Here is a 23787-nt window from a genome sequence, read left to right as displayed (position 1 = left end):
ATATATATATATATTAAATTTTAACTGACCATTGAAGGTGAAATAAAATCTGTCATGAAATTTTTTTTCTCGCAATAGCGTCCTCTTAAAATTACTCGCATCTTCATATTTTTGTTTTTTAGTTCGACGAACGTACAGTTTTTTTGGGCTACAACAGCTGCTAACATTGAAGCCTTTTGTGGGTTGATCGTATCAAAATTAATGTTTACTTGCTCTAAAATAATTTAACCTCCATGACAATATAAACTATTCAAAAATAGACAACACTTGGTCACGAAAGTTTGTTCACTCCTTTGAACATAAACATTTTCATTCTTTAAATTGCAACACGAAAATGTCCTCTTTCAAAATTATCAACATATTTTTAAAGTTCATGTGAAAAATCTCCATACCTCCAATTAAATATTTAAAAATAGTCTTTAGTAGGTAATAACGTTCGTAATTACCTTTGCCAAAAGAAGGTTGATCATTTAGAAAACATTGGAAACTGCTACCTTATAATGCAAAATTTCAATTCACTTTTCCGCACAGTTGGTAGTGAAGGGGTCAAACGTTTGCAAGGTTATTTTAAAATATACCCTGTGTTTAACTATTAAATAGAATTGATGCACCTGTCCCAAATATCAATAATGTTAACTGTCTTTGTGGAACTTTCATTTGCTACTAAATTTAGTGACAAAAGAAAGCTCTACAATCTATCTTTTTCAAATCGATTTTTATATTTCTTAATGTAACTTGATTTTATGTTTATTGAAAAAAACGTCTTTCTATTCTTATCTTTGTTTCCCCTCTATTTAAATTCAATCTAGAACCAAATCTATTTATAAGTGGTAACCCTCTAAAATAGAATTATTTATAGCAAATAGAAATTTTATTAAACCTGTGGAGAGAGTGTTACCGACAATATTAACTTTCATCTATCAATAGGTACCCAATACGAGTTCGCATGTCTTATGTACTAGTGAATTGATGCTTAATAATCATAGTGGTTGCTACGCCGCAATACCAAATCTATCTATTGCTGGTAGCTCTCTAAAGCAGAAATATTTATAACAATAGAAATTTTATTAAACCTGTGAAGAAAGTGTTACCGACCCTATCATCTTTCATCTATCAATAGGTATCCAATACGAGTTAGCATGTCTTATATTCTAGTGAATTGATATTTGATAATCGTAGTGGTAGTTACGCCGCAATGCTACCCCACCAAAATTTCATCAGGAATAGAATTCGATGAACAGATAGCACTAGCTTGCCGTATTTGCGACAGAGTGGGAGAGCCGTATTGAGTTCACCGGATTTCGAACGCATGTGGTGAGAGCTGTATTAAGTTCACCGAGTTTTAAGTGTTTGTCGTGAGAGCTGTATCAAGTTCACTGTTGTAAAGGTGGTCTCTCATGTGCTGTTATTAGCAGTCGAGTTTGTGCTGGATACCGTTATGTGTAAATGAGACTGAGAAGCAACAGTGCGAGGAAAACAATGGCGCACTCACAAATAGCAAGTGAACTGTTCAACGTGAATCATCCATTGAAGTCGGCGCTACTTTCGATATAAGCTAGTTCATATCTCATCCGCAGGTCACTAGTGTGGGAAATGTGTTACCAAGAAGGTCAACCTTCGTCTATCAAAAGGTACACACAGACTGATTCGAGTATGCATTTCTTATACACTAGTGAATTTATGCTTAATAATCGTAGTGGTAGTTACGCCACAAACCTCTAACAGAACTTCAAAAACATGACAATCTAACCTTTATGTTTGTTTGAAGTTATTTATGGGTAGTGGTGGAAAAAATTCTATTAATTGTAATTTATAAAAGTTTAATACATTGCTTCTGCTACCACTAGAAAAAAAATTATTTTGTTAAATTACAAAAAAAAATCGTTGTAATTGAAAGGTAGTACCAGGGTGTGTCGAAAATTCAAATTGAAGTGAAAATTCAAATTTAATGAAAGATTAGAAATATTGTAACTGGTTAAAAAATTCTCAAAATTTTACATAAATTTTGATAGTTTTTATAGGTAGAAATTTCTCATTGCCATTTCAACTTTTTCAAATGAAACAAAAAGTTTCCAGAAAGATTTTTTTTCTGTTCCATTTCCTTGCTCCTCTAATAACCAAATACAATTATTGAAATATTGTGATTTGAACATTGATAGGTTTATATCACTCTATATAATATTTTAAGAGATATATACGAATCTGATGATGGTGTAGCTGTTTTCCATTGTTGTCAATAGATTTTTACTGGCTGGAAAATCACATGATAGGATCTAGTTTTCCCTCATTAATTTTCATCTTGCTTTGGTTGTCATCAGCATAAGATTGATATAAGACAAAGATATTGTTTTCCTATAAATATTTTTGTTTCCCTAATTTAAAAGTTAAAATTGCCTGAACTGTTTTTACTACTTTTTTTATTATGTTTGATTTCTAAATTAAGAGTTTGGGAGGATTGCTTTTATTATTATTAGAATATTGTAATTCTACGTTACATTTTAAGATAAAGTTATTTATATCTGTGTCTGATCTTATAAACAGTTACACAATTATTTTTTGGTGCAAATTGCACTAACATACTATTATGAATTACGGTTAATGAGGTTCGTTAAATGATTTGGAACTTAATTTTCAGCTTCATACACAAAGTGAGGAATGCAGAAATCGTATATTTAAGATGTATCATCCGTTTGATAAGGAATACTAAATTACAGTTGCGAACTGACCAAATTTGTTATAACAATATACCTTTAATTTTAAATGTTATTTCAAAAAACGATTACTTAGAAAAATCATTTATATTCACTAATAGATCTTAATAGTATCATAAGGGTAATATTTGAGCGTGGGATGTGGTGAAACAAGAGTTCGTTTTAGTACATTCATTTTCAGTTAAATAATTTTAAATGTTTCATGCCAAGAAATAGCAATTATTGCGAAGCAATCATCGGGGTTGTTTTCGTGAGCAAACACAGGGCTTATCCCCTATTAATACTTTTTTTAAAAAATTCGTAAGTTTAACGTACCAAATACCACCCAGAAAATTTTTTTACAAAAATTTTTCTTCTTAAAAATATTTCTTTATGAGAGAACACGTGATCTTCTGAAACAATGTAAATAAATCCCAACGTCTAAATAATCGTGAGCAGAAATTTACTATGGGCACGCAAACCCTATTTGAAAAGCTTAGTGGAAGAACCGACTAAGCGACACTAAGCGAATTTGAGTAAATGAGAGCTGTAGTTTACGCATCTCTCCTATTCGTTTTTTCGCTTAATCTTTGCGAGTTGTGCGTTCACAAACATACTAAAAACAAACTTTTTAGGGATCTATGAATGGTTGACGGAATGTAAACAATAAAAAGCTTCCTAAAACAGGAAGAAATTTAGAAAACTTCCGGTGTATCCCTCCGCTTATGTAATGCTTACGAGGCGATGCGTGAACAGGCTTACTATTCTAGGAAGTTTTATTATTGTGATTTGTGTTTAAATTGACGCATAATTTAATCATTCATAAAAGTTTTATATAATTTATAAATTCTAACAGGTCATGAGCCTCAAACAAATGTATAACAAATCTAATATCACAGCATAAATAAAGTGTAAGGTTTGCCATTATATGAGTGTTATCCATTATTTGGCTATATCTGTGTAAAATAGCGCCGTTTGTTATTTTTTGGGTAGCAAGCTTGTGGAATTCTGAATTCATTCCGAATTCATTTGCTGTTTGTTTCGTTGAAAGTTAAATTGAAAGAATGCGTTGGCTTGAAGACACTACAAGTATAATAATATTTTATGGCGAACTTTTTCAAGCTTTGGCGAAATGATCAATCAGAAGCAGTAAACCGGAAGTTTTAAGACAAATTTTAACCCCTAGCGCCATCTGTGCTTAACTTTACACGGTCAACCATTCATTTACCTAGTTAGTTTCGTGAATTTTATTTTACGGTACAATAAATGGATTTGATGTTTAACCTAACCTTACTCTTTATGCTTTTTTACTGTATTTTTGACACTTTTATTTTTGGTTAATTTTACTCTTTTTGTTGTTTTAAGTACTTTTGACTTGTTTTTAAGAGAACTCTAACTCTCTTCAAGATTCCTTCGATCTTTTATTTTAAGCCGGACCCTTGGACTGGTTGCTGTTCCGGGTGCTTTCCCTTTCATGGAGAAGCTTTGGTCATTGGTGACCTATTTTGTGATAGCCATACACTCTGATGTCTTGCCCCGGAACTTTATATTGGTTTTAACCAAAAATACTTTTTGGAATTATTATGATTGATTTTAAATTCTATAATCTCATTGGGAATGCTATCTGTTCCTGTATTGGCACGTTTTGCATTCATTTATTCACTTCGCATATTTTACTTTCCTACATGGTTTGCAATACTTGATTTATAGTTTCAAATTTACACGTCCTCAATATTGTGATATTTTCTAATGTGTATCAATCTTTGTTAGTTTAATTTTACTTCGCTGTGGTTTTACTGTGCAATGGGTACTTTACTGTGTAACCGTTCTACTGTGTGTCTACACAATAGAACAGTTACTCAGTAAAAATGTTTGATTCTCACGTGGTGACAGGTCGAACCCTTATTCGAAAACTCCTCCGTGGGTAGATCGATCACTATTAATCTTATGGTACAATAAATGCATCAGTATTAATGGCAACTGTGTGAAACTATACGTTCGTACTTCGAAGCAAATTTTTGTTTTTAATATCGCTTCCTTGTTGAAAGCAAATACTTCAGAACTTCTGTACTCGTATATTCTATATATGTAACCGTTCTACTGTGTGTCTACACAATAGAACAGTTACTCAGTAAAAATGTTTGATTCTCACGGGGTGACAGGTCGAACCCTTATTCGAAAACTCCTCCGTGGGTAGATCGATCAATATTAATCTTTTGGTACAATAAATGCATCAGTATTAATGGCAACTGTGTGAAGCTATACGTTCGTACTTCGAAGCAAATTTTTGTTTTTAATATCGCTTCCTTGTAGAAAGCAAATACTTCAGAACTTCTGTACTCGTATATTCTATATTTGCAGTACTGATTATGCATATATCATTATACTTTCCATTCTTACTTACTTCAGAACGCCTCTTGTATGTTTGCATGAACTGTGTTAAAAAGTATTTATTTACAATGGTAAAATCCTAGAATAGCCTACCTTTTGGCGTTTTTTTTTAAATCTCGCCAAGTTGGCGATTATTACTGGGATCAACGTTGCTTTTAGATTATAATGAATAAAAAAACAATTTAAATTATCCATTCACTCTCCATTTTTAACCTGTACAGCAAAATTAAAACATGTAATAAATGAAATAACGGTTAAAAAATTAAATAATAGCGATGATTCTAACAGCAAGAGATCAGAAGCATAAATGGTGAAAAAATAAACTAGTTTACCTCATTTTCTAACGAAATCCAACTTTCGCGTAGTTTTTCATATCAAATAACCAATCAGATTTAAGAATTTTGGTAGTGTGATCAGACGTTCAAAATATTCTCCCCAAAATACCTTCCGGAAACCTAGTTTGGCAAGAATTCTAAAACTGGCTTGGTGAGATTTAAAAAAATCGCCATGGGGTAGCCTATTCTAGGATCCACCCCTTTACAATATTGCTAGCTAATTTCTCGTTAAGACATTCTCAATAATTTCTATTTTGTTTTGCAGGGTTATTTTTGGATAAAAAAAAATGTTCTGTTTGAAATGTGTGCGTTCCAATGAAGTGAACATTCCCAGAAAAATATCATTCAGAAACGAAGAATAAGGTAAGCAAGCATTGGTTTGTGATGGATTTTTGCACTTTGATAAAACTGTCTGCACTTTAGTTTAAAATGTACTACTTAAAAAAAATAATTTGCATATGTAACAAATACGTCACATGAAAAAATATATCTCCAATAAAATTATACAAAGCGAGAAATTATAGAAAAAATTACACATGTACATGAGAAAAAATAGTAATGCTTGCATTAATTACTTCTCCCTATAAAACGAATATTTTCCATAACAAAATGGGATATTTTCAATTTAGAAAATAGACGGTGCACTAATTTTTCTTTAAGTCCTTTCAACATTGGTAGTTTATAAAATAGTCTCTTGAAAGAGCGCATCAACTGTTTCATCATGTGACCACCATGATATCCGAACCTTACACCTTGTGATTTCTTTTCATAGCATTGATGAGGAGCCATGGATAACAAAAACACTGCGTATTGTGGATTATGACTTATCTTCAAAGTAACTATTAAATTTCAGTTAAGATACCTTTTTTTTTCTTAAATTCGATGGTATGGCCAAAATAAGACAAACTCTATAAAACAAAACATCAACATTTATTGCCGACTATAATTAAAGAAACGCATTTGGCCAGAACATAAATTATTTTAGAGGTAGCTCCATTAAATTAGTAATCACATCCATTCCTTTATACACGTACTCGTGATCAGACCACCCTCACTGAGTATAATCTGCATTAAATCGTTCTAAATCGAAAGCCCCTTTTCCATTTTCCTGGTACTTCATCTAGTCTTTCTTAGAACGAGAACTAAAAAGACCCAAAGCCTCCGACGGGACGAGAGCCTTGACTAAATAATAGGCAAAGCCCTCTGGTGAGCATCCAAGATGAACCCCACAATCCCAGTTAGGAGATTGGTTAGTTAGCAAACGACCGCGCTGATGTAAACTCACTACTGGCGATCTAAATGGGCTACAGGTGGTGTAGAGCAGCAGAACTCTCTACCTATGGCAACACTTCACATGCTTTCACCATTAGCATGTGGAGAGTCATAGAAGAAGGAAGTATCTTAGTTTCTGTCTTGATTTTCATCTAGATTAAAATCTTTTAAGTTGGGAAACTATATGGAACTACATTAAAAAAAGCTCTAAAAGAAAGCATCATGGAAATTTTAAAAAATATCTTCATTAATTAAAAACGAAAAATATTAAGTCATTTCATAAAAATATCGTAGTATATTCCTATACAACTGAAAAGAGGTAGAGAGGGAAGGGAGAAGGGCCAAAGGCATGGTATCGGCCTTCTCCCCAGATGGCGTATACGAGAGTTGCGATCGCCAATTAAAACTCTTATTTCAAAAAAAAAGAAAAACAGCATATGAAACAAACGAATTTTATTACAGATAAGATGCTTTATTGTGTAACAAAAAGTTCGCACATATTAAACATTTGTAACGAAAAAAATTGGTATATTTTTCCTCCCAATTTCGCTCTTAATTTCATTTACCTCAAATAATTTAGAAAATATTTGAAATCCAGTTATACGCTAATCCTGCCTGTTTCATATACATGATACTGCAAAAGTGAAAAAATTCGTTATTCAACAGATTGTGCAGATTAACTATATTGATCCGTTGGAACGGCAAAAATAGCTTATTTTTCTCATATTACCTAGAAAATTTTCAAATTACCCTAGTAATTCACACATTGCCTATTAATGTGCATATCATTAATCTGCAAATTATTTACTAGACACTCGTTTAAAGGGAAAAGGAGATGTTTGCTGGAGAAATAAATACGCGCTGTTGAAACAAAATAAAAGAGAAGAAAAATTTTATTAGGAAAACGAAGCTTTAACGATCTGGAATGTACAGTGTGCCAAAAAGTAGCGGACTACTCTGAATAGCATTCGATTTAATATTTAAATATACGATTTTTTTTTAAATTTCATTTCTCGGAACTGTTCAACCGATTTCGCTCAAATGTTGTTAATGTTAATGTTTTTAAATGACGTAAAAACTGTATACCTTATAATTCAAATTTTTTTTGACTATTATTAAATAAAATAATAAAATATAATAAATATTTACTAATTTTTTTGCATGAAATTATCTTTGGATAAACGAATTTTATAACTGTGTGCAAAAGTTTTTCAATTCACTTAAGTTCTCCAGATATTGCGAAATACGCAAAAACTAAAATTAACATTGAATGGTCCAAACTTCGGATCGCACTCCCGATCAAACTATGAGGACCTTATTTCTCAGATTGCGACTGCCCCCTATATTTTGAGAGTCAGAAATCCGATTCCATCGAAAAAACGGTATGTTCATACAGAGAGAGTGCGTTTTTGTGTATGATTTTGCAACTTAAATTAACGTCTGCATTAATTAATTAGCATATTTGAAATCACCCCCTTGAACCATTAAAATTGAGTAATAGAGCGTTAAATTCCGATCATTAGATCAAAAGTTATTTAGGTTGGTCTTATTTTTGTTTTGCGCACTGTACTACATTACCTAGGTAAAAGGTGAAGAAATCCCAATTCCACTCTTTAATGGGACGCTATACAGTGTGTGAAACCTTTTATGACAAATTCTCTTTCACTCTTATTGGTATTTTAAAGTATAGAAAAGTGGAGTTCAGGTAGACCTTGAGTAAACCACGAAAATCTGAAACAAATGTTTTCAAAATGCAAACAAATTATGGGAGGATTATTTCACCTCTCTGCCCTCAGCATTTGTTTGCATTTTGAAAACATTTGTTTCAGATTTTCGTGGTTTACTCAAGATCAACCTGAACTCCACTTTTCCATGCATACTAAGGGGGTTGCGCCCCATGTTCGCTACCGCTCACCAACCCCGATGATTGCTTCGCAATAATTGTTGTTTCTTGGCATAAAACAGTTGCAATTATTCAACTAAGCATATATTAAAAAGAACCACTTCCAAATGTTTCCCTATTAAGATCTATTAGTGAACATAAATAGTTTTTCGAAGTAATCATTTTTTTGAAATAACATTTAAAATTAAAAGTATAGTGTTATAACAAATTTGGTCAGTTCACAACTGTAATTTAGTATTCCTTATCAAACGGATGATACATCTTAAATATACGATTTCTGCATTCCTCATTTAGTGCATGAAGCTGAAAGTTAAGTTCCAAATCATTTAACGAACCTCCTTAACCGTTATTCATATTAGTATATCAATGTAATTTGCACCAAAAAATAATAGTTGTATAACGGTTTATAAGATCAGACACAGATACAACTTTATCTTAAAATGTAACGTAGAATTACAATATTCTAATAATAATAATAATAAAAGCAATAATCCCAAACTCTTAATTTATAAATCAAAAACGCAGTAATAACAGTACAGGTATTGAGTATTGAGTAAGTGCGGCGAGCTCTCTGCTTATCGCTTATAGCTCTGCGTTTCAATACAGGTAATACAGTACAGGTAATCTTAACCTTCAAATTAGAGAAACAAAAATATGTATAGGAAAACAATAATTTTATGACTTATATCAATTTTTATGCTGATGATAACCAAAATAAGATGAAAATTAGTGTGGGAAAACTAGATCCTACCATGTGATTTTTCCAGCCAATAAAAATGTATTCACAACAATGGAAAACTGCGACACCATCATTATATTTTTATATAAAGTAAGAAACATTTTAAAATATTAATGGAAATGAAAAGTTCATCTCACGGATTTTCCAAGTTTAAGCGGTAACATACATACGTAAGCAAAATAAATAAATAAATAAATTTTCTATAAAATTGAATCTGAAAAGTAGCCCGGCCCTAAAGATTGATGGTGTTGGAACCTTGATTTTGGATACCTTATTTGCCTTATATAGAAAATAAGTGCTCCAATTTGTACCACTTCTTTAAATGAAGAAGTGCTACAAATGAACGAAGGAAATCCCTTTTAACCAATCTAAGAAATCGCGTCAGCTGAAAGAAAAAGGCATCACCCCCTTTTTTCCAAAACAAAACGGTTCCCATGGCAATCCCTTCTCGAAATATATTTCGCGCCCATTTCGTCATGACGATGAAGAATCTCGACTTAGTTCGACGCGTCGAGTTTTGTGTTCCATGTGATTTTGGTCAGCATCTTTACACAAACGCCGATAAATACTTTGTAAGAATATCTATTGCATTATTGATGTTTTAAAGGTAAGGTTTTTTTTATCTGCGAAATATATATATATATATCGAGAGAAAATCAAATTAAATCTGGTGTTAAACTTGTTTGTATTTATTTTAGAACGTATTCTCTTTGATGAAAAAAATATTAATTAATGAAACTTTAATTCTAGTAAAATTAAATTTATTAAACACTAAGTTTTCTTTATCAATGTATCGATGTTTATTAAATCCGATAGTTATTATTTGCATCCTTTTATTTATGCTTTCATAACATTTTTTTTAATACTAGGGGGCTAAGCCCCCAGTTCGCACGCCAACCCAAGTTATTGCTTCGCAGTAATTATTGTTTCTTGGCGCCAAACAGTTGAAATTATTCAATTAAACATATATGTACTAAAAAGAACACTTGTGCCACCACATCCCACGTCCAAATATTCTATTAATGGACATAAATCATTTTTTGAAATAACATTTATAATTAAAAGTATATCGTTGTAACAAATTTAGAGAATTCACAACTGTAATTTAATATGTTTGCTTACCAAAAGGACGGATACTTTTTAAAATACAATGTTCGCACCCCTCACTTCGTGCGTGAAGCTAAAAGTTAAATTCTAAATCATTTAACGAATCTCTTTAATCGTAATTCATAATAGTTCATTAATGTAATTTGCACCAAAATACAATAATTTTAAAATAGTCAATAAGATTGGACACCCATTTGAATAACTTTATCTTAAAATGTAACGTAGAATTACGTTATTCTAATAATAATAATAATATTTCTCTTAAACTCTTAATTTAGAAAACAAACAAAATTAAAAACGTAGTATAAGAATACAGGTAAATACCTCTAAATTGGGTATAATATGAAAAAAGCACAACTACTTCCACTTACTAGGAATAACATATACCTTTTAGTTTAATTAATAAACTGAGTTTTAAATATGTTTACTAAATTCATAAACTTCGATAAAACAACAATATAAATTATTTCCAAAGGAACTAGATTAATACAATTCCAACTTGGCGAGTAGCGACTTATAAACAAGACACTTCGTTTGATGCTTTTACTTGTTGCTAGAAATCAGGTTCGCAGAAAATGCTGCTTACTAGTTAAATTTAGTTGGAATAACACGATCTGTGACGTATGCTATAGTATACCCAATTAAGGATACAGAAATATTAACAGGAAAACGATACCTTTATGAATTATAGCAATTTTATGCTGATGACAACCAAACCAATATTGAAATGGATGTAGGAAAACTGGATCTTACCACGTGATTTTCCGGCCAATAAAAATGCACCTACAACAATGGAGAACTGCGAAATCGCCATTAGATTTTTATATATAGTTAAAAAAATAATTTACTCTCATAAAAATATTTTATTGCCAAAGTAGGAAACTAGCGTTAAATTTATTCATTATTATATTTTTTATTCATTTACGTATTCATGTAAATGCATGACAAAATATACGGTCCAACAGGGCGACAAAATATAACAAATGGTGAATTATCTGCCAGTCTTCATATGATCACCTTATTTTTTGTCCATCAAATGTGCATTTTATTATTATTTTTTTAATAAAAATGTAATTATGAATATTGTATAATATTCTGAAATTTTAATTTCAAGTTTGTTTCTTAAAACTTTCTTCATTTTACAAATGAATCTTTTTATGTTTTACCATATTTTGAGAAGTCTTAAATTACAAAAGCATAACATAAATAATTTGTAGACAGTTTTTCTAACAGTTTAAACTTTTTAAAAAAGCGGTCACCGTTGAAAATGCTGCAAATAGCTGTTGGCAAATTTTCCTAGTTTTGTCCTATTCAGGCAGATTAAATTTGATACTAAATATATATGTAATCTTTATTCGAATTCATATTCGCTAATATAAAAAAGAATTGTTTGCATTATAGATGAAATAACTCTCTAATAGTTTAACTTCATTTAATTAAAAATTCTAAAATATTCGCAAAATAAACTCCATTATGTTAACTATATATATACGCTCTTTACATAACATAGTTTGGACTAAACAAATGCTTCTTAAAAATTTTGTGTATTTATTTCTTCACAAATATGCGAATTTTTTAAACCTTAGACACTATCTTGACCATGCCACGTTAAGAGCATATTTTTAAGAGCATATATGGTTAACGTAATAGAAAAAACTCTGTAAATTTTTATAATTTTTTGCATTTGAAACTTAGTTCAGATTTCAAAGTGATTGTCACTTTTTTCTAAAATGTACATAGATGGAAGAAATAAATACCCAAAATTTTTAAGAAGCATTTGTTCAGTCCAAACCATGTTATGAAAAGAGCATTATATAGGTTAACATAATGGAGTTTATTTTGCGAATATTTTAAAAAATTTTGCAGCGAGAAAATCATTTGAAATATTTTTTCTTCAGATTACAAAATGAGCGTCAATTCTTTCAAAATTACCCATATGTGTCCAGAAATAAGTAATCAAAATTTTTAAGATGAAATTGTTTACTCCAAACAATACTACGTTAAGAGCATATTTATAGTTAACGTATTGGAGGACATTTTAAGAATTTGTTTAAAAATTTTTGAAAATGAGAAATTCATTTGAAATTTATTTCAGTTTGCAAAGTAGGCGTCAAATTTTTCAAATATGTACCCATTGTTGTGAAGAAATAAGTACCCAGAATTTTTAAGAAGCATTTGTTTAGTCCAATTCACGCTGAGTAAAAGCCATGCTACGTATGCATATTATTTGACTTTTCCGGTATTTTTGAAAGAATTTCCGCTCATTTTTTTTAATCTTAATCAATTGATAAATTCTTTATTGCAAAAAATTTTTTAAAAAATCGTAAATTATACATATGCTCTTAATACGTCATTGTTTGGAATAAACAAATCCGTCTTAAAACTTTTGATTACATATTTCTTGACACATTGGTATTGGAATTGGAGGATTGGGTATTTTTGAAAACATTGATGCTCACTTCGTAAACTGGAACAAGTTTCTGATACTTTCTTAGACTTATTCAAATTGAATTATTTAGCAATTCCAGATAAAAATTCCACTTAAAGATAGAAAAATAACATATAAAAGTTGGGGAAAACGATTTACTCCGAGAAGTTCCAAAATTATCTTCTTATTATACTGCTTTTTTATTAATGCTTATACCGGCCTGATTTTACAAAAAGGCAATCATAAAATTCTTTAATTGTGATTTTGGCGTTAACGTTGTGCGGTGGTTATAAAAAATGTCCTGGCATAATTTCAATTTTTCATTTGGGGAAAAAGTTATTATATAAAACGTAAAAGTACTTTTTACACACCCAACATGTAACATTCTAAAACTTGAATAAAATTAATTTTTCCGTTGAATATCTTGCCTTCCCAAATTATAAAACAAAACAAAAATGTAAAATTTTCAATTTTACTAAAGTTTTTACGGAAAAAATTTTAAAATTATGTTAAATGAGTTACTGAGAAATTAGCTCTCATTAAAACTTTATTCATACTTTACTCATAATTCAACCATAATTCATTACAAAAATGTAGGCCAAATTAAAAATATATATAAAACAAAGCTAAAAGGATGAAATAGTTATATATAATATTAAAAACTACTTTATTGCTATTCATTATTTTCAAAACTCCATAGGAATATAACGTAACATTATAGAGAACCAGTGTTAAAGTTCAGTGTTTTGCACCTTTTGTTAGAATTGAACGAAACATTTCTCATAATTTTAAAAAGCATAACTATTGAAAAATGTACATTTTCTAGATTCTAAAATTTTATTTTTAATTTTACGAAAATTTTGAATATTCTCAGGACTATTTTTCGTGAAATCCCCTTTAAATAAGCTCCTCATTTCCGCAAAATATTATAAAAAAATTCGCAATATATCTTTAACATCGCGATATTAATGATCTTCATGTAACTAAATGTACTTCATGTAACATCTCATGTAACTTTGACTAAACATATGCATATATATATATACATATATATATATTAAATNATTTTACGAAAATTTTGAATATTCTCAGGACTATTTTTCGTGAAATCCCCTTTAAATAATCTCCTCATTTCCGCAAAATATTATAAAAAAATTCGCAATATATCCTTAATTATGTTCACGATATTAATGATCTTCATGTAGCCTGATTTTGACTAAACATATGCTTGTTTAAAATTTTGGATATTTATTTTTTCGCATCTATGGGTATTTTTGAAAGATTTGAAGCTTACTTTGTAATCTGAAACAAGTTTCAAATATAAATCTCAATGCAAAAAATTATAAAAAATTTGCAAAACGGCCTCCTTTATTTTTTTATATATGCTCATAACGTAGCATTGTCTGGGCTAAATATTGCTTCTTAAAAATAATGAGTGCTTCTTTCTTGAAATCTATGAGTATTTTAAAGAAATGACGCTCCTTTTATAATCAGAAACAAGTTTAAAATTGTTTTTTTTTTCTATGTCAAGTTTAAACATGACTTAGGGCCCCTTTATTGATACATATATATATATATATTTTTTTTACCTTTTCCTTAAGAATTGTCCAATTAAAATAATGAATTATCAAAAATTTTAATGAATATAATCTCAAATCTACTAAAATATCGTAATTTACGTATGTTATAAATAATTTAAAGGCATTTCATAAATAAACAACAAGTCATTTTTTTTTAAAGTATGAACATGGGCCGCCCACAGTTCTGTGCCTGACCCCCGCATTTCTATATCAGGCCCTAGTCAAAATTACGATCTGTGGATGATTCTGAGGATTACGATCTGGGGAGTATGATTGGGTCCTCCCTTTAAAACGGGCTGTGACGTTTACTGACCGCAGTCATTGACTTCAGTGTTCTACTGGAAACCGTGTCTTTACGATAAGTCCACTGCGGGACACAAAATTTATGAACATTTAATACTAGTTTTTCAAATTATAGTTAATATCAAGTGCTTATGTGTTAATATCAAATATATGATATTAACATTTGATATTAACTATATGTTAATATAGTTAACATCAAATGTCAATATGTTTTCAAATTATTAGTTAATATCAAATGCCAAAAAGAAAAATAATTCATACCTCTAATTTTAAGATTCTGCCTGGGGAAAAATAGCCTGGAAATGCCCTCCATGTTAACTCCGCAGAAAATGTTTCTACTCCATTTGGATAAATTTATATTTTTAACCAATCACAGACTTGTTTATTGTAACTTTCTAAATTAAATTTAGATATCGATAATTTACACTGTGTGAGTACTTACTTTATTCTTTTGAGTACTTATTCTATCACTGTACTTATCAATGCTAAAAAACACCGTATGTTTCTTATTTAAATGAGTTGCGAACCATGTTGCAACGTATACGATTGTATTTAATTTCTGAATTTAATTAGTAACTGCTCGTAATTCAATAAAAATAAATAGCACAGTAATATCAGGGTTTCCACTCCACAGAGAAAACCTGGATAATAAAGGGAATTAAAAAAAATCGCCTAAAATAACAGGGAATGTGGAGTTTTTCTTAAGAAACTGGGAAAATATAGGGAATTTTGTTTCGTATTTTCGTCTTTCTTAAGAAATGGTAACTACTCAAAGTGCAATCTGTAGGATATTTAAGGATGATATTTATTATAGCATTATTTGTTTTAAGTATGTTCAGCTGTTCCTTTATTACTCAAAATTTTTGCCAGCAATTAAAACTAGTATAGTTAGAACAGTACAACTCACGCAATAGCAGAGTTTTTCCTCTTAATATATTGTGTAAAATATGTGCAAGGAAATCACAGGGAATTTTTTCTTCTTCCAGATTTGAGCGGTGACCCAGAATATGCTATAAAGTTTAAGTTCTATCTCTTTCTTTTATTTTCAGAAATATTCAATGAAGTGAAGTTGAATGAAACAAGGAAAGATGATAACAATGGAACTGATATGCTGGATTGGACGGACATTAGATTCGGGATAGCAGGGACCAGGACATTGGATCCACAAACTAAGCGAATGACTTGTACTTAAAAATAAATACCGATGCTCTTTCATATTCTCTTAATTGACAATTGTTTTTATGTATGTCGCCACCTTTTGTATATTTCCATGTTCTGTGTCTAGAAGATGTAATGAATATGAAAGCGCATTGTCCGAAACCGGAGAAATGCCAAACATTCTTCTTCTTCGAACTTAGTATAACTATTCTAGTCTATAGGGTGTTTATTTATTGTTAGGACCCGATTCATGGAACAAATCATGTCGGCTGAAAATGGTGAGTGTCCCTCATGGTTCCGGGAGGAACTTATCAACAATGCCAAAAATATATCAGCCATCATCATCCTCGGATTCATCAACATTATCATCATCAGCGGTAACTTGTTGGTGGTGATGGCGGTATTCGCTTCCGCCAAGCTGCGAACAGTAACCAATTTCTTAATCGTTTCGTTGGCCATTTCTGATCTATTGGTAGGTCTAGCTGTTCTTCCCTATTCCATAACTCTTGAAGTTTTAGATATATGGATATTCGGCGAACTATGGTGCCAAATGTGGCTAGCCGTGGACGTCTGGCTCTGCACGGCTTCCATACTCAATTTATGTGCTATTAGTATAGATAGGTATTTAGCAATCACCCGACCCGTGCATTATAGGGCTATCATGTCAACTGTCCGAGTTAAGCTCCTCATAGCTTCCGTTTGGGTCCTCTCGTTTATTATATGTTTTCCACCCCTCGTTGGATGGAACGATCGAGTGAAAGACGACGAGGAGTTGACTTCTTTATACGACAACTCGACTATCTTTCTAGAAAGCAACAGAACATTCGATGACATTCTGACCAGCAACTTCACCGATGATTACAATTCCACCGGTGGCGATGTTCGGTTCGTGATCCGTAACGCACCCAGAAGACGTTGCCTCAAACCTCAGTGCGCTCTCATCACCAACCAAGGATATGTCATCTATTCAGCTCTAGGCTCATTCTATATTCCTATGCTAGTCATGCTGTTTTTTTACTATCGAATATACGTAGTAGCACTCAAAACAAGCCGCGCCTTAGATCGAGGCTTTCGCACGGCTAAATCGAGCAAATCAAAAGGGTCGACTGGTCAAGAACAGGAGGGATCAGACGTGACCCTTCGTATACATAGGGGGAGACCAACAAACGAATCCATGTGTTCCTCACGTAGTAGCAAAAATGCGTCAACGAACCGAAGGTCTGGAGATATCTTGGTTCCTAGACGCATTCCAACAGTCGTATATCATCACACTAAAGATTGCAGCAGTCCACGCTGTTTCAGAGATGACAGGCACTACCACACCGAGGCAGCTCCTGAAAACACTGACTCTCCATCCTCGCAATTTAAAGATCGAATTAGAAGGACTAAGTCTGCGACAGTGACCACCACCAAATTCACGTTCGATCACGAAAAGCCCTCCACGTCACAAGATCACTTGACTGTCAGTGGAGTTGGCGAGCAGCAAAGCAATGGTCGCAATAGTCCATTCACAAAAAGCAAGAGAAATGCTCGTTGGCACGCCAAGCGGTTTAAAACCGAAGCCAAAGCCACAAAAACTGTCGGGATCATTGTGGGAGGGTTCATTCTCTGCTGGCTTCCCTTTTTCACCATATACCTCATCATGGGTTTCTGTGAAACTTGCATTCCTGATTTGCTGTTCAAAGTGTTTTTCTACCTGGGCTATTGCAACTCGGCCTTAAATCCCATCATCTACGGAATTATAAGCAAGGACTTCAGGTTTGCCTTCAAGAAGATACTGTGTCGGTGTACCTTGAACGACGATGGCGTCGCTTCCCTCATTCGTCATATACATATACCTACTTTCATTGAAGACGATTCAGCTACACTTCAATCTTCGATCCCATAATTCCTTTCCCTGGGGGGGATGCCAACTTAGCCTTAATAACTTCCTTTTTTGCTTAAAATGAAAGAGATAAATATTTAATTGAAAAAATACAATATTTTTGTGTCGCATTGTTGCAATTATCCAGATCTACTTGTTTGAGGTAAATTTTTTTCCAACTTCGAATAATATCTTTTTCACTGGGACAAAGAAAGTTGCAGATGATCACTGAAAACTCTTGACCAACGCGTCACTAAATTGAACGTTGTGTTAACATTTGTTATAAAATAAACCAATAACGTACAAAAGCACAAATAAAGTAATTGGCAGTATTATCACCCCGCTACTATAACAAGTATCATCATCTGTGCCGAGATGATTGCGATGATGTGCCGAGATGAAACAGATGATGGTTCAACTTATTGTATTATAGGTAGACTTTTATAGTTCCGAATCTACATCTTTTAACTACATTATCTGTTTGATTTTTAATACGTTTTTGTTCGATTTTATTAGACAACAGCACATAGACATCCTTCGTACTAACAACAGATTTTAGTGACAATTTTTCGTGAAAAACTTGTATTAAAATGCTGGAATTTGCGTTTCTAAAAAATATTTTTGATATTGTTTTTGTTAAAGCATGAAATTAGATTCAGATATAAATGCCCTAACGTCTTACTTCCTAGCTTTCGAACTATTGTAGAACATTATTAGTACGAATTAAGATTGAACTAACAGCACGGAAATTAAACAAACAATTTTGTCTAGTGCATCTTTATAATTGTTATCAAACGTCTCAATAGGCAAAATCTCCTCCTGTAAATATTCCTACTATATTTCAATTATAGTGATTTGAAAGTAACTAGAAATCGTTATTACTTGAAAACTGCCGGCCATTTTGCCACTTGAAACGTTCAAAAAGAAAGAATTGTGATAAATTTCAAAGGAACTCTTATCAACTCTAGTTGCTAACAGTTTATTTTTTTTTTTAAATTTGATCAATTTTTATGAAATATCATTCAGAATAAAATAAGATTAATTTTACATTAAATTCCAAAAAACAATAAATATTTTTAAAATATTTATGAACGAGAATAATTTTAATTGAATGCTTCTCAATAAAATGTACGTATTTTGGAATCACGCAAACAAAGCTTGTTTTTTTTTAAATGACCCTAAATATTTACCGATGTTTTACCATATATATTTAATTAAGTTCGAATTTACGAAAAGTTTGGCATCCCCTTTGCATGTTTGTCTTTTCATTCTAATGTATTGTTTTATAGTGTTTCAACCTAAACCAGATTTTACATTGGAGTGTAACATTGGGAACATATTTTCGGTGAAGCAATTCATATTGTATATTTTGCGAAAAGGAATTTATAGATGCGTATTTGTAGCTCGCAAATATTTTACATTTGCTACTTGAGTTTAAGGTTGTCGTCTCCCAATGTTAAAATGTGTGGAATATTTGAATTCATGTTTTCAATATAAAGCATGTTTAAACTTCCATTTTTCTCAGCTTTCCATTTTTCTCTGCAGAATAATTCAAAACTCTAAAAGAGCATAATATACTTCGTTTTGTTATAGAGACTACACTTTCAGTAAGAATAAGAACACAGTATTTTAAGCAAACGATTTAAAACGATTAAGCAAACGTTTAAAAAAAAAGAACACAGTTTTTTGAGCTAACGATTTAATAAATGCGTCTTGTTGAAAAAGAAAGTTTAAAAAAAAAAAAAAAAACACCATTTTTAAGGCAAACGATTAAATAAATATGAGATTTTTCCGTCAAGAAAGTTATGTTGTTGAATCAGGATATTTTTAGATCATATAATTTAGCCATAATATGTGAGCTTTGCAAAATTTGAAATTAATTTTGTACATTTCATAAAACATTAAAGCTGAGTTTTCCTGCATTTTAATATTAGGAGGCAATGGCTTTAAAAAAAACAACGTAAAAAACGTAGAAAATATTCTTAACTTTCTGTATCACTCAAATTTTTAATGAAATCGAGCTTTAAATCACATTAAACGCTTTTGTGGGAGTTTTTTCAAGCTTCAATTTTTAACAAATTTATTTTGTTCATTATTGCTTAGAACTAAAGCTATTTATGATAACATCATATTTATTACGAAGTGATTTATATCTATCTTAAGCGTAAAGTTTTCCTTATTGACCAATTTATAAATCATCCGACATCATTTTAATTTTTTTTCTATTTCCAAGTTTCAGAATTAAGAATGAATGTATCAGATTTGATTTGTCCTATTTTAAATTTGAATTAACTCAACAATTATAAATATTTATTGTTATCTAAATCATATTTTAAAATTTGGAAAAAATTATTTGTAACAAACTGACACACGAAGGTGGAACTTTTAAAATTTCTTTCGGAAAAAATAAAGGATCAATTTACTTCAGTTGGTAAAATTAGTTAAATTTACATCTAATGTAAATCGGCCAAAAAGAAATTAAAATTTTTAAGATTATAACGAAGCAATTGTTTTTGCGATAGTATTATAAAGTTTGTTTCTGTAAATTGTACTTGAATATGTTTCTTTCTGAAATTACGAAAAACTATTTTCAACAAAATACAAATACTTAAATACAAGCAAACTTTTGAAACGCAACGATAATTTATTTTAAATGAATTGTTTCTGTAAGCTTATAACTCAAACGATTCTGTAACGATAACTCAAACGATTCTGTAAGCTTATAACGACATATATTTTATGACTTAATTTCCTAAATATTTTTTTTACTAATAGTGGAACAATTTTCTTGCCATTTCTATTTTTTTAATAAAAAAAATGTCAAAATTTAATTAAATGTATATAATACTGATCATACTCTTATCGGATATGTTACCTAAAGTTTTGGTGTACGTCGAACATTATAAATATGAAAACTGTAGCAAAAAAAATTCCTGCTCGACAGCTAGGAGTGTGCCACAATGTAAACAGAGGAATCTAATACATAAAGACAAACCAATAATTCCAAGAAAATTCATGAAATTTTAAAAAAAGAATTAAGAACAATTCTAACGTTTCAGAAGCAACTAAAAACAAACTTTTTTTTTCTTGACGAGTTCTTGTTAGTTTGGATGTACACAACTTAACGATTTTAAAATTGTAATCGTTAGTCAATTATGTCGTGACCTTTAAAAATAATTATTAAATATAAACATTTTTTTTAAAAAAGAGTCTGTATTTCTATGGCATGTTTCGTGACGACGCGACACGCTTTCTATACATCTATTTTTCTCATTGTAATGTCATAGAGAAAAAAAAGGTTTTATCGTGACAACTATGCAAACTAAAGTGTACAAATTCATGAATGAATTCTTTTCTTCTATCGCGTCGAGTATCTAAAATAATCTCGAATGTATTCATTTATATGCCATAATGTTGCAAATCGGGGTTAAAATATACATAGACAAAATAGTTATGTAACAATAGTGCAGATCATCGAGTATTAACTGAAATCTGAACAATATGCAACTCTAGACTATCACCTTGTAAGAAAACAACATATTTGAATATTTCAGATTCTCCAGTCACTGGGACCGTTCATAAATGATGTCACGCTTAGAGGGATAGGATGAGGTTCTTAAAATTGTGGCAGTTTGGGACACGAGAGAAAAAAGAGGATTTACATTAAAAATACACATTTAAAATAAACAGTTTAAATATATTTATATAACTTGTTGATATATTTTCCATAAAAAAAGTACTCTTTAATACGTTGTTGTTTATATTCACACAAAAAAACGCTTTGCTTAAGTTTAAAAATACAATTTGAAAATCAATGTATAACGTATGTTTTGTTTCTGAACTGTTAGAATATGTTTATATAATTTTGATGATATTGTGTGAAATATTATATGATGAGGCGTTTGAAATATGTTGTTGTTTGAATGCACTTTAATTGTTAGATACTTGCAAGCAACGTCACGCGTGGACCAGCCACTCAGGTTATCCACACACATGCAATGTTAGAAAGCAGCAATAAAAAAATGATTAAGTAAAAAATATTCAGTAGATTTCAACTATAAATGAATAAATAGTTATAATTTATATTCAGCTATTATTAATTTAATATCAGCATATTAATTTATTATCAGCTTATTTCTAAGTTTTTATCTGTGGGGAAAAAAATTTATCCATTATAAATTTCAGTGTTTTTTCCACAAACGGAAAAATCCCTATAGAATGCATATACAGTAGTAGAGTAACAGGAATATCTGATACATTTATTTAAATTAAGTTCCTTTTCTCTGTTACCACATGGAATTTATAAATTCTTTCATAATTCTAAAACAGAAATCATGCTAGTGATATATGTACTTATATTTTTATATCAATATTATACTGTATATTCTAAGTACTGACAATAACTGTGTTTGTTTTTCGTTGTAATGTTTATGGGAATCTTTTTTTTTTTCATTCTAAAAATAAGTCGGATGGTTTATAATAAAATGTGATAACGATGAAGTTTTTTTTAATTACAAAATGAATTTAAATATACCCTCCCACAATGCTTATTTCAATCAGAAATCAAAACTAACTTATTATGAATGAAATATTGTTATTCCTTACAGTGTTGGGTGATAAAAAAAAATATTAGAGGATTTTTTTTCTAAGCCTTGTTTTTAAGAAAACAACTGAATCAAATACGATGAAATTGTGCAGCTTAACTATGAGTAAATGATATAGATGTAATTGTTAACTATGAAAATTTTTAAAAAATATTTGGCAAGAACAAAATAGTATTAATCATTTATCAATCAGTTATCAATCAGTTATGACTTTCACATTAGGAGTATGCTTAAATGTGCGCATTACAATATGTAAATTAAATTGAACTAAATAACAACAATGATTATGATGCGTATTTTTAGACGTCAAAATAAACATATTTTTAATTGAAATGGTCTGTCTAATAAAATAGGTGATTGGCTAAAACGATGGACTAATAATAAGTCTAGAAACACAACACCTTAAATTATATAACTGCGCCAAATTAAAATGGTTTCATAACGCCTTGCTTTAATAAAATATACTTAAATTTTAATCAAGTTTTCAAAACAAAATTTTTGAAAAAAATATTTTTTCTTAAACTTAATTAATTATTGATAAAAAAAATTATTAGTCTTTTTTAGGCTGTTAGTTAAGGTTTGCATAGTTTTAAAAACTATCTAAAGACTCAACTGCAAGGAGTAACGAAAATTACTTATAACTTGTATTACTCTCTAGTAACCAATAAAATTAAATTTCAAGTACTTATAAATTAATCAAATAAAATGAAAGTATAATACTAGATATTAAATATAACCGCAATATATATTAAACCTATAAAATATTAAACCCATTATCATAAACCAGCAGCATTTATCACAATACCATTTATCACAGCACCATTTATCACAATACCTTTTACCACACTTTATCACCGGCGTCAAAAGTTTTTCACGGTCACCCCCGAATCGAATAAGTGCTGAAATTCGTTCGAATACAATAAAAAATTTGCAATAACGATTTCATAAAAAGTTTTTGAAATTTTTTTTTCATTAAGTTAAAAACTTTCATGCAAATTTTAAATAAAAAATTTTTATTTGATACCCAAAAACCTGGAAAAAGAAATGTCTGCTGTTTTTGGAGTAATTTGATCCAGTATTTTTCTAATAACAAGGCTTCGTACAACTCATGTTATTATTTTTTTTAATAGCAAAACACCTAACATTCTCTTGTTATTACTTTTCCATTGACAAGACTTCTCACATATTTTGTTAGTTATTTTCTAAATATAGGACTCCTGACAAATCTCTTTTTACTCTTATATTTATGAAAACACATTTTTGAATCAGCGATATTAAAACAAAACAAAAAAATATTAGTTTTTTTGTTTACATATGACATTAAAATATCTTTATTTTCAATTTTTTTAATATATATATATATACTATATATCTTTTGTTTATAAAATCGCTTGCCCAAAATGATCACGCTCT

The 23787-nt window shown here is 30.4% G+C and overlaps 2 protein-coding genes across 5 annotated transcripts in view; one reads left to right on the top strand and one right to left on the bottom strand.

The window, feature by feature from the left end:
* Positions 1-20782, top strand: part of LOC107455175 (Octopamine receptor in mushroom bodies) — a 207486-nt gene extending 186704 nt beyond the window's left edge. For 3 of the 4 annotated variants that reach the window (XM_071183016.1, XM_016072652.3, XM_071183017.1), the window contains 2 exons: positions 5682-5779; positions 15798-20782. In XM_071183016.1, the coding sequence (XP_071039117.1) occupies positions 16157-17794 (1638 nt within the window). In that variant the 5' untranslated portion in view covers positions 5682-5779; positions 15798-16156 and the 3' untranslated portion in view covers positions 17795-20782. Of the gene's footprint in view, positions 1-5681; positions 5780-9814; positions 9938-15797 lie in introns of those variants that run through there. The other variant, XM_016072653.3, reaches the window with a different exon arrangement.
* Positions 1-23787, bottom strand: part of LOC107455170 (ER membrane protein complex subunit 3) — a 127719-nt gene that overhangs the window by 51195 nt on the left and 52737 nt on the right. The gene's annotated exons all lie outside the window — the stretch shown is intronic.

Source organism: Parasteatoda tepidariorum, chromosome 7 (genome assembly GCF_043381705.1).
Source record: "Parasteatoda tepidariorum isolate YZ-2023 chromosome 7, CAS_Ptep_4.0, whole genome shotgun sequence".
NCBI lineage: Eukaryota > Metazoa > Arthropoda > Arachnida > Araneae > Theridiidae > Parasteatoda > Parasteatoda tepidariorum.
Note: the sequence above shows the minus strand (reverse complement) of the source record. Positions and strands in the feature narration are given on the sequence as shown.